Raw genomic sequence first — 13,074 nt, forward strand, 5'->3', positions numbered from 1 at the left:
ACAGTGAAAGTCAAGTTGTGCCTCCGCTACTGTCTACATTGCCACAGGTACCCGTTCTGGATTAAAGACATTGTTTTGTATCTAGTTGGCCAGCTGCTAATCCGCTACGCGGTACGGCCCAGTGGGTCCACACCACGCGCCGTGACATGTATACACACATATATATATATATATATACATATATATATATATATATATACACATTCACACTGTTGCAGCTCTGTAACAGTTAGCCTTCTTCACTCTCCCCTCACAGGGGATCAAGGAGTGAGAAGAAGACTAAAGAGTTAAAACTGTCAGTTCCAGATACACTGGCTCCATTATCTCCAGGCAGAAGCCGGCGGAGGGAGAAGGAGGGGGGAGGCCCGACACACAGGGGAGAGTGGGATAAGGCTTCGTTCACATCTGCGCTAGGGCTCCATTCCGTCTGAGCTTTCAAACAGAACGGAGCCCTGACAGACACAAACAGAAACCATAGGTTTCCGTTTCCAACACCATTGATTTCAATGGTGCCGGATCCAGAGCCAATTGTTTCCATTTGTCTCCGTTGTGCAAGGGTTCCGTCATTTTGACGGAATCAACAGCGTAGTAAAATCAATTAAATCAATGGTGATGGTGATGGAAATGGAAACCTTTAGTTTACGTTTGTGTCAGTCAGGGTCCTATTCCGACGGACAGCTCAGACGGAACAGGATCCTGGCGCAGATGTGAACGAAGCCTAAGTGCGACTGCTTCATTGTGAGAAGAGCTGCACTTGCAAGTTTAGTTTCAGAAAAAAACACATGTTTGTCTTATGAAACTAATTCAAGGAGGTGTCGACACTTGTAAAGGGAGACGACACATAGATTAGTGCAGACCTGCTCACACTGAAGCAGCTTCTGCACACATTAAACTCTGATGCACACTGTAAACGTCTATACACGTGCTAACTGCAAGGGGCATCGGCAGTTAGAACGTATATAACCGTATGGTAGTCGTGAAGGGGTTAACTGTATACATTGCCTATATAAAAAAATTAAGAGTGGCTCACAACAACTAGTTAGATTCCAGCTTTCATCTTCCCCAATATCATACTGGATCAAACTCTTTTTCAGGCCTCCTTCACACACATTTTTTTTCCTAGCATTTTGAAATGCATGTAAAAAACAACATGCATTTCAATTGTTTTTAATGGTCTTGTCTTACATGCATTTTGGTGGAGTTTAAAATTTTGTGGCATTTTATACATGCGCTTTTGCTAGGTTTTTTGAAAGTCCTACAGAGATGCCTATGGAAAAAATACATGAAAAACTTCATCCCTAGAGCATGCTGCATTTTGAAAATTGCATTGACCCCAAAACACTACAAAAACTTCACAAACCAAAACGCTGGGTATGTAGGCTTTCCCATATTTTACTCTAGACTTTAAAGTAACGTCTGAACGCAACATTTTTGGAGGATGCTCCCAGAAACTAGAGGAAATGCTATGTTTAAATCCAGCCTAAGGCTTAATTAGCCTCCGAATATATAACATGGCTGACGTCTTAAAGATGGAACACAAATTAAGTGGATTTATAGCTGACTTGCCACCCCTCACTAAAGGCATATTCCCCATAAAATTTCCCTTTTCCATTCCAAGGAGCTAAATAGCTTTATATAAATGGAAACATAGTAAAGAATTGAGTACTAATTCAAAGTAATCATTGATTTACTACAGTATTTTTAATTTTGCTTATCTGTGATCACCATTTTATATTTGGATGGAGAAATTTGGATGAAAAAATGCTCCTTAGAACGGGCGCTCTGGCGTGAGTGGTTCACTGATTCCACGGAGTCTATGAGGTTTCCTTATGTCAGACCGGAGTTCCTAGGACTGTCGCAGAACGAGATACATGTCTCTGGTTATTATTAATGCTAATTGACAGATGATCAATTAGCATTAATAATAACCAGAGACATGTACTTAGACTGCACTCACTCTGCATAGCCGATGCTCCATTGTAATCTCTTGGTCTCCTTCAGGATCAGAATTGGTCTGGCGATATGGTCGGCCGAGCACTCTATCTCGTCCTGCGACAGTCCTAGGAACTCCGGTCTGACATAAGGAAACCTCATAGACTCCGTGGAATCGGTGAAACACTCACGCCAGAGCGCCCGTTCTAAGGAGCATTTTTTCATCCAAATTTCTCCATTCAAAAAGACCACAAGGAAGAGGCTCCTGTGTTGGATCCACTCACCGTGGTTTAGCTCCAGAGGCAAGCACAGTGTGAACAAGACCAAAGGTGGACAAGCACCTGACATGCAACAAAGTTAAGTTGTGCTGACGACCCTGCACAACCCAATCAGGTGAGTCCTACCACATCAGCCCACGATTTAATTTTTTGACCATATCTAAATGTTATCACCTTAGAGGAGCGCCGTCTCTCTCTTTTTTTTGTCTTTTTATCAAGCATTTTATATTTGGGCTAAGGCTTCTTAAAGACACCTGTGCTGTATAGCACCATCTCAGAAAATCCTGAATTTTACAGAGAAAGGATGTCAAAGTAGGTATGATCAGGGGCGGATTATAATGAGGGCAATCTGGGAAAGTGCCGGGGCCTGAGGCTGGAAGGGTGCCCAGTTCGCCCCGGTTCTCCCGTACCGGCTGTTAAATTTACAGCCGGTTCAGAGAACCGGAGTAAAGCGGGACCTCTCACCCAATTATATCCGCATCCTTAGGATGCGGATACAATTGCTTACTGCGCTTGTGAGACAGGGAACTATTTGTTCCCTTCCTCCCATTCGGCGCTTTACTAATGACATAGTCGGCGCGATGATGTCATCACGCCGACTGCGCCATTACACTGGATGACACCCTCTGGTCTCTGACCAGTCCTGCGGCGCTGGAGGAAGAAGCGGAAACGGGGACAGGTGAGAAAGTGTTTTATTTGTTCTGGGCAGCGTTGGGGGTAAAAGGTGCAGGGGTCATTATCTACAGAAGACATTGTAAGTGGCGCTATCTACAGGGGTCATTATCTACTTATGGCATTGTAACTGGCACAATCTACAGGGGACTTTATCTACATAGGGCTTTGTAACTGGCACTATCTACAGGGGACGTTATCTACAGAGAAAACCAAGCAGGAAAAAAATTGCAGTGTTGTAACGGGCACCGGCGCCAGGCTCAGGAGGATAAGGAACGGAGTCTGGTGGATTTGATCAAGGAGATCTTTAATTCAAAAGACGACGCATTTCTGGACTGGACTGGTCCCTTCGTCAGGTCAGTGCGGTCCAGAAACGCATCGTCCTTTGAATTAAAGATCTCCTTGATCAAATTCACCTGACCCTGTTCCTTATCGTATGCCCGTTACTACACTGCAATTTTTTTCCTATTTGTTTTCTCATACCTTATCCCAGGTACTAAGGATTTAGCACGTGGGTGGCAGCCGGCAACCCTTACCTTTTCACTTCACATATAGTCTCGGAGGAGCGCCGCCAATCCCTCACCTTTTTCCTGCTGTACAACTCGTTATCTACAGATAGCATTGTAACTAGCACTATCTACAGGGGTCATTATCTACTTAGGGCAGTGTAAATGGCACAATCTACAGGGGACATTATCTACATAGGGCATTGTAACTGGCACTATCTACAGGGGACGTTATCTACAGAGGGCATTGTAACTAACACTATCTACAGGGGTCATTGTAACTAGCGTTATCTACGGGGGACATTATCTAAAAAGGGCATTGTAACTGGTGCTATCTACATGGGGCCTTTTCTACAGAGGGCATTTTTTACTGGCACTATCTACAGGAGGCATTTTCTACAGAGGGCATTGTAACTGGCACTATCTACAGGGGGCATTGTGACTGTCGCTATCTACAGGGGGCATTGTTAGTGTGTGTGGTGTTTTACTTAATAGTGTTTGACACAATTTAATTCAGGGGCGCAGTGTATAGTACTATTATATTCAGGGGCGCAGTGTATAGTGCTATTATATTCAGGAGTACAGTGTATAGTACTCTTATATTCAGGAGTACAGTGTATAGTACTAGTATATTCAGGAATACAGTGTATAGTAGTATTAGATTCAGGAGTACAGTGTATAGTACTATTATATTCAGGAGCACAGTGTATAATACTATTATATTCAGGAGTACAGTGTATAGTACTAGTATATTCAGGAGTACAGTGTATAGTACTATTATATTCAGGAGTACAGTGTATAGTACTATTATATTCAGGAGTACAGTGTATAGTACTATTATATTCAGGGCCCACAGTTTATGATACTATTATATTTAGAAGCATAGAGTGTGGCATCATGAGAAATGTAATCTTCATTTATAGGTGGATGTTGGAAAAGTGAGGAGCTGAAGAAATGGGCCGTGCCCAGAAGAAGTCTTGACCAGATGGAGAACAAAAGAGAAAAAGAACGAAAAAGAATCTGAGATATCACCTGTGAGTCACTCAATGTAAATGTTTATTCTCCCTGTGACTGATCAGTACTGTAGTCACTGTATGATTTGCAGCGAGATGACGGATGGTAGCATTCTTTTATGTTAAATAGCAACTCCCAGCATAACCTAACCATTGTTCAGGCTATACTGGGAGCTGTTGTTTTATGTCGTACAAATTTATACAGCAGGGGTTAAACTGAATTTGAAAATGATCTCTGTACTGAACTGTATTTGTTCTGGTGCTGTATATATGTACTGAGCTCGGTTCTTTTGTCGCATATATGTACTGAGCTTGGTTCTGAGTCCGTATATTTGTATTGATCTTGGTTCTGTATATATGTTCTGAGCTTGGTTTTGGGGCTATATATATGTACTGAGCTTGGTTCTGGTGTGGTATATATGTACTGAGATTGGTTCTGGTGTGATATATGTGTACTGCGCTCGGTTCTGTTGATGTATATATGTACTGAGCTTTGTTCTGGTGCTGTATATATGTACTGAGCTTGGTTTGGGGGCTGCATATTTGTATTGATCTTGGTTCTGGGGCTGTATATATGTACTGAGCTTGGTTCTGGGGCTGTATATATGTACTAGGCTTGGTTCTGGAGCTGTATTTATGTACTGAGCTTGGTTCTGGTGTGGTATATATGTACTGAGCTCGGTTCTGTTGCTGTATATATGTCCTGAGATCGGCTCTGTTGCTGTATATATGTACTGAGCTTGGTGCTGGTGCTGTCTATATGTACTGAGCTTGGTTTTGGGGCTGTATATTTGTACTGAGCTTGGTTCTGGGGCTGTATATATTTACATTCTCTTAAGGTAAAAGTAGATGTTAAAATCTACTTTTACCTTAAGAGAATGTAAATATATACAGTAAAAACTAGACCCAAAAAACCCATGGAGGAATCTCAGTTTTTTCCAATTCACCCATTATATGGTACTTTAAATGGTGCCAATAAAAACTACAACTCCTCCCGCAAAATATTCTGCTTTTTCTCTTCTGTATGGCTTATTCTGCTTTTACAGCTAATTCAAAACCGTTCCAGATCTGTGGCCGCCTAAACAGAAATCTGCAAATATATACGGTACAGCGTCTTCAAAGTTCTGTCTTCAGAGTTGGGGGGGCAGACTTGAAAAAGTACCCGGGGCCCATGGTACCCTTAATCAGCACCTGATTTTAACAAAGATAAACTTCCTGGTGAGCACCAATCTCTGATGATCTCACTTTCATAAACCATCCCACTTTACTATACATAGTAATGATTCTCAGTTTTGAATACAGTCATCAGGTGGCAATCCATGTTAATGTAAAGTATCTTTGTCACTGCAGTGCATTAGAGATCGATTTACAGATATGTTTAGGTGAATGACATCTAATTATTGTAATAGACGTCACAGCAGAGAAACCGCTGGCTGAATTACCAGAGTTAGATAGCAATGTGGTATATACTGCAAACGCGCATACTTACAGATAAGAAATACGGGATTAGGTCTCACAATAAAGTCTGGAAAGTACAACCATTTAATTATATTGGAATTAAATTGAGCTCCGTTATGTCTCCAAGGATAATCTGAAAACAGAAATAACATATTTAAAAACAATTATTTTTTTGCAAAAGTATAACTTGGCAAAATCTGCAAAAAAAAATCTGCACTAACAAATATGTATGGATGAAAGATGATGTTTTACCTTTACATGGAGCCGGTGGAATGCCAATACATAGAAAGTACTGGAATGTAATAATACAAGCGAGAAAGCAGCAATATCTATGCCAGATTTCTGCAATTGCTTTTCTCCTGCGTTTGTATAGTACGGCAAACAGCCAAAATGCATGGATCATCGCAAAGAAATCCATCCTCTGACCGATTACATTAACAGACAGTAAGAAGCAAGTCTGCACAAGAAAAGGAAAATAACAATTTTGAAAAATGATGCAATTGGTGTATAGTTACAACTTTTTAACCTCTTAATGAAAAGGCCCTAATGACCAGATTTTTTTTTTGTTTTCGCCTCTGCATTTCAGCAGACATAACTTTTTTAAATGTTTCTTTGACGTGGCTATATGAGGCCTTGCTTTATGCGGGAGAATTATTTTGTTTTCTGCATGGTTGGGTGGGTGGGGGATTATTGTGTAAGGCTCCATACACACGACTGTGCCCGTAATCACGATCCCTGATTACTGTCTGCGGTCATCCGAATTTGTGGGCCATGCTCCCATTATAAACTATGGGAGCACGGTCCGTAAAATAAAAAAATAGGACATGTCCTATTTTTTACAAAAGGTTTTTACAGCACGGATACCTTCCTGTAAATATACGGCCTAAGGCTGGGTTCCCACAGTGCAGATTTGCTGCAGATTTTGAATGCGTTTTTTAAGCCAAAACCAGCAACAGAACCTAAACAGAAGAAATATATAAAGAAAGGCCTTATAGGTCTGCTCACCTGGATCCAATTCTGGTTTTCATCTTACAAAATGAAGTCATAAACTGCAGCAAATCTGTACTGTGGGAACCCAGCCTAACAATAGAAATCTGCAACAAATATTCCACATATGAATGTGTTCTAATGCAGAAAACAACTATTTTATCTTATAAATTAAACACGTGTCAAATAAATAATGCTGTTTCTAACTTTTTTTACAAATAATTACTATTTACCCAATAGTTTTTTAAAGGTTTTCTTTTTATAGATGACATAATGTTTAAATGCTTCTTAAAAGACTTACCTCCATACCAAATTTGTAAAAAAAATAGTTTATGAAATACTTGGCACAATTTATGAGCCCGTCATCCAGGTGCAGTCGTGTGATATCATGAAATATTGTTTTTGTGACTGGTGCAGCCAGATTGTTTCGACACCTGTAATATTCCTGATGCCGGTAGATGGTTACTTCAAAAGCTAATATGAACAACATAAGTAAATTATTCTGTAAAAAAGAAGAAAGGAAAAAAGTGATATACAATTATCCAACTAAACCTTGATTCCTCAATGTATTTTTGTCCCAATGGGGGCTCTATCTACATGGTGGTCTATATGTGGGGATGTGGAGCACTATATACAGGGGGAGCTATATGTAGGGCACTATCTACAGGGGTGGGCTATATGTGTGACACTATATACAGGGGTGGGCTTTTGGTTACTTCACAAGCTAATATGAACAACATAAGCAAATTATTCTATAAAAAAGAAGAAAGGAAAAAGTGATATACAATTATCCAACTAAACCTTGATTCCTCAATGTATTTTTGTCCCAATGGCCAATAAAAGTATTCGGTTTAAAAGAATCAGTATGCAGCTGAATGTAAATTAATCTATTTAATAACAGAAACATTTTAGCATTGCAGATTAGGCAGAAGGGAATAAGGGATTCAGCACTGCATGAGCCAAGAGGAGCTCTGACCACTAATATAGGTTGTAGTTTTTAACCCCTTAATGACCGGGCCTGAAAAGACCTTAATGACCAGCTCAATTTTTCTGTTTTTGCCTCTCTGCGTTTCAGCAGCCATAACTTTTTTATTTTTTCATTGACGTGGCTGTATTAGGCCTTGTTTTATGCGAGAGAAATATTATTTTATTTTTCCCACAGTTTGGGGGTAAAAAAATTTTTTTTTACGGCGTGAATATAGGAAAAAGTGAATCTCGGAATAGTTTTTTTTGTTTATTTTTTATCCCGTTCACGTTTCGCGCTAAATAACCCATTAGATTAATTCTTCAGGTTATTACGGTCGTGTAGATACCTAATATGTGTAGGTTTTTTGTTTTTATTTAGTGTAGGGGCAATAAAATTTATTTAATGCAAAATAAAGACTCTTTTTGGGACTTTTTTTATTTATTTATTTGTTTTGTTACTTTTTTTTTTTTTAATCCCATCAAGGGATAACTTTATTTGTAACTTTATTTTTTACTTGTAATGTATTAGCATACTTCTGTACGCTAATACATTACACTGTGTCACTATGACACAGACTGCTGATCGGGCAGCACATAGTGTGCCCGAACAGCAGGCACACGGAACAGACAGCCCTGGGGTCCTTTGTAGGTCCCCAGGGCTGACTGCAGAGGGATTCCCCATTGTTTGAGCACATCACTGGAATCCCGGTGATGCGATCAAAGAGGGGAATTCCCTTTGATCATGCCGCGGTCACGGACCGCGGTAATCAAAGGGTTACACAGCTGGGCTCCGAATGTTTGCCGACCCCAGCTGTGTTCAGGAGGCTGCTCTAAGATCAGGAGCTGTTAGTTACAGCTCCTGCTTAGAGGACGAGCGCTCACACGAGCGCTCATCAGCCTGATCTGCAGCGACGCCAAAAGACGTCTCTGCAGATTAAGCACCCGCACCGCCTGACGTCAAAAGACAGTGGGCGGTCGGGAAAGTGTTAAATCAGATATTTATTATTACGTTTTTCAAACATTTCAAACACAAGAAAAATGAGAAAAACAAAAACCCTCTACCCATCCCACTCTTTTTTGGCCCAACCAAATAAGAATAAATACACTCCAGACATGATTGAACAGTATACAAAGTACAATGCGATCACATGGGGTACATGCTAATACATTAGCATTTAAAGACAGTACATATTTTTAACAAAATGTATGAAAAGCAATCATGAAGAAATAAAGAAATATCAACAACAGAATATATACCAAAATAAATCATATTATTTGAAAACCACAGACTCTTATTTTGTCAGAATGACCTCTATTGTACAGGCCAGTGACATAACTACCGCTGTAGTAGCCGTAGCAGCTGCTACGGGGCCCGCGACATGAGGGGGCCCGTGCTGCAGCCGTTATAGCTGCTACAGCAATAGCGACGCTACTACGAGGCTCACACGCCGAGCCTCTAACATTTAAGGGCTGGGTGACATGTGCCCCCTCTTTGCTAGCGACAGCCACCCCCTCTTGCAAAAATTGTACCTGCGTCTATAGCACGCATGTACAAATACATGCATTAGAGCTGAATGGCCGGGCACGATCCGTGCCCTACCATTCAGCGCCTTAGAATGACGCTGATTGGCGGGGCAAAATGACTTGCCCCGCCAATCAGTGCCTTTCAACGACACTAGCGGCTGAACGACACTAGTGGTTGAAAGGCACTGATTGATGGGGCGAGTCATTCTGCCCTGCCAATCAGCGCTGTTCAGCTCCAGCAGACCTGCTCAGAAGAGAGCAGATCTGCATTGCCACCGGACGGCGCGGGAACGGGATTAGGGTGAGTATGTAAAGTTCTTTTTTTGTTCTACTAAAACTGTGAGTGGCATTATCTATAGTGGGGGTTCTATCTACATTGGGGTCTATATGTGGGGATGTGGAGCACTATATACAGGGGGAGCTATATGTAAGGAACTATCTACAGGGGTGGACTATATGTGTGACACTATATACAGGGGTGGGCTATATGTGGAACACTATCTATAGGGGGGCTATTTGTAGGGCACTATCTATAGGGGTGGGCTATATGTGGGACACTATATACAGGGGTGGGTTACCATTGGGGCACTATCTACAGGGGGGCTATATGTAGGGCACTATGTACAGGGGTGGGCTATATGTGGGACACTGTATACAGAGGAGCTATATGTGAGGCACTATATACAGAGGTGGATTACCTGTGGGGCACTATTACAGGGGGGGGTTATATGTCAGGCACTATCTACAGAGGTGGGCTATATGTGGAGCACTATCTATAGGGGAAGCTATATGTAGGACAGCACGGTGGCTCAGTGGTTAGCACTATTGCCTTGGAGCTCTGGAGTGCATATGTGGGCACAATCTATGGAGGGCTGTATGTGTGGGGCTTCTATGTAGGTCACTATCTACAGAGGCACTATGGGGGTCACTATCTACAGGGGGGCTATGGGGGCACTATCTACAGGGGGCACGGTGTGTGTGGGACACAGTGTATGGTACTATTATAATCAGGGACACATTGTATCGCGCTATTTTAGTTAGAGGTGCAGTGTATAGCGCTATTATATTTAGAGGTGTTGAGAATTTTATCTTCGTTTATAGGTAAGTGAGAAGCTGAAAACATCTGAGCGGAAATGGGTCGTGGCTGGGAGAAATCCATCATAGAGGTCTGGACCAGAGGGAGAAGAAAAGAGAAAAATTACTAGAATCAGAAATGTCACCGGTGAGTCACTTAATGTAAATGTTTATTCTGCCTCTAATCACTACTGTAATCACTGTATAATCCGCAGCGAGATGATGGGTGGTATGAATTTTTTTTGGTGATACAGCATCTCCCAGCATATCCTTACCATTGTTCAGGCCATCCTGGGTGCTGTAGTTTTACGCCGTACAAACCTATACGGCTGGTGTTGCACTAAATTGAACTGTATTTGTTCTGGTGTTGTATATATGTACTGAGGTTGGTTCTGGGGCTGTATATATATATACTGAGCTTTCTTCTGGTGCTGTATATATGTATTGATTTTTGTTCTGATGCTGTATTTAGGTACTGAGCTTTGTACTGGTGCTGTATATATGTATGAGCTTAGTTCTGGTACTGTATATATGTACTGAGCTTGGTTCTTTCTGGGGCTGTATATAGGTACTGAGCTTGGTTCTGGGGATGTATATATGTACTGACCTTGGTTCTGGTATTGTATATATGTACTGTGCTTGGTTCTAGTACTGTATTTATGTACTAAGGTTGATTCTGGTGCTGGCACAAGACGCCAATACTGACCAACCTCCTGTGACGTTCAGTGTGCTGTCACTGTACGCGATTGGACAGACGATTCTTAAAAGGGAGGCTTCCGTTGGAGAGACGCCACCCCCGGACGAAGGCATTCTGCCGAAACGCGCGTCGGGTTTGACGTTCTCTCTCTGCAGAGGTGCTCAACATGGGTATGTGCATGTCTTTACTGTCTACTTATCACTTTGTCTAAACTCCTCTTTGACACTATTGATTACATCTCACTGTGAGCTTAACTTTATTCTGACAGTGTCTAGTCATAGGGGCATTGGTGTTGCCGTTTTATTTCATCTCAGCTCTCTGGATTCAGTTATGAAATTGATACTACATCGTTTATACCGTTATGCTTTATACTATTGCTTTATACTATTGTCCAGATTGAATTCGTTTAGGCATACCACCTACATACTCATGCCCTTGTCATATTTCATGCATATACATATGCCCTCTGCATTTGATAGACATTTTTAGTCGTGCTTTGCATGACTCATCTTTTACATTGTACATTGTGATTTGTTCAATAAAGTTTATACATTTTTTCATCATTTGTTGTGTTAATTGTACCCTTTATTCTATAGGTTATATATTAGACATTGTGGGTCAATGCACCAAGGTTTACTTGGTTTACTAGGGTCTTGCCCTATATGGTTAATACTGGTACCGTTCACACATGTATATTGGCAAGACTATCTCCTGAATGTACCAATAGGTTCATGTTGCTTAACTCTTACTGTGTTTTTCACAGATTCAAGTACGTCAGGGTCCATGGATCATAAAGCTAGAGAACGCATCTGGCGCTCTCAAATGGATCAGGTTTTTAACGATGAGTCAGCTCAGCTTGTTTTTAATGGTCAAGGAAATGTGAGCGAATTACAGAATAAATATAAAAATTTACTCCACCGCCGTATGAGAATATGGTGGAATAAAATATTTTTGGAGAATTATTTACAAATCAAATTGATTCCCAGAGGCCTCAGAGTTCAGATTTTTCCGTCCTTCCCTATTGATGACGCTAATTTTGTCACTCGATGGGAGGATATCTGTAATCATAGCTCATTTGGATTCATGGAACTCCTTGTAAATCTAAACCAAACAACGCTCGACCAGCTTGATGTGGAGATCGAGGAAACACAGTCTCATCTCAATCAAAAAATGTCATCAGAAAGTCTGGCTAATTTTAATCGGGTGTTAGAGGAGAATTTTGTAGAATGGGAAAAAGAAATTAAAGAAATGAAGTCCAAAAAATTCTCTAGGGATACCAACGACTATGCTCAGAAAAAGGTATATAAATGGAGAAAGAGTCATCTCTCTGTACAAACTAATCGTTCCATGTCGACAACATCATTATCATCCCAAAGCGAATCCGATGGTGGTGTACGCCAACGGCCTTACCACACATATGGTACAAGACAAAAAAGAAAACTAACTCACAAACAAGTTTCCAACAAAAGAAAACCTGAGATGGGCGAGACATCTAATCCTCTCAAGGTAATTAACCTCTCTACACACACCTTTTCTGCCTCGGATATGGAGGTTTTAGAAAAGGGTCTGACCTTTTCCCCATGTGCTCGGTTTGACACATTTTCTGCCATTAAGGATTTGCATATTTTTGGTCGATCCCTGATCTATAAAAAATTCTTTCATAGGTCCGAGTTCGATGAAACTTTTCCTATAGCCACCGAGCAACAGACCTTGCGTGATTTGGAGGAACTGTTGAAGGAACAGGAGCATGATCCTACAGGTAAAATTCCTTTACCCATAAGGGTCAAGTCAAAACGCTTTCCCGCAATGTCCATGTGCCCAGCAGTTGACCTATTCGTAAAATCGGTCAGCCATGAATTTAAAAGAATATCTAAAAATATCAAAAATGACAACCTGTCAGAAGCACAGCGACAAAGTCTTAATAAATTAACCAAATTAGATGATGTCGTATTTAAAGCAGCCGATAA

The 13,074-nt window shown here is 41.1% G+C and overlaps 1 protein-coding gene across 1 annotated transcript in view; it reads right to left on the bottom strand.

The window, feature by feature from the left end:
- Positions 1–13,074, bottom strand: part of PIEZO2 (piezo type mechanosensitive ion channel component 2) — a 415,657-nt gene that overhangs the window by 135,627 nt on the left and 266,956 nt on the right. The window contains exons 23-25 of the mRNA XM_075828141.1: positions 7,148–7,348; positions 6,112–6,316; positions 5,891–5,992 (exon numbers count right to left, since the gene is read on the bottom strand). Of these exons, the coding sequence (XP_075684256.1) occupies positions 5,891–5,992; positions 6,112–6,316; positions 7,148–7,348 (508 nt within the window). The remainder of the gene's footprint in view (positions 1–5,890; positions 5,993–6,111; positions 6,317–7,147; positions 7,349–13,074) is intronic.

Source organism: Rhinoderma darwinii, chromosome 5 (genome assembly GCF_050947455.1).
Source record: "Rhinoderma darwinii isolate aRhiDar2 chromosome 5, aRhiDar2.hap1, whole genome shotgun sequence".
NCBI lineage: Eukaryota > Metazoa > Chordata > Amphibia > Anura > Rhinodermatidae > Rhinoderma > Rhinoderma darwinii.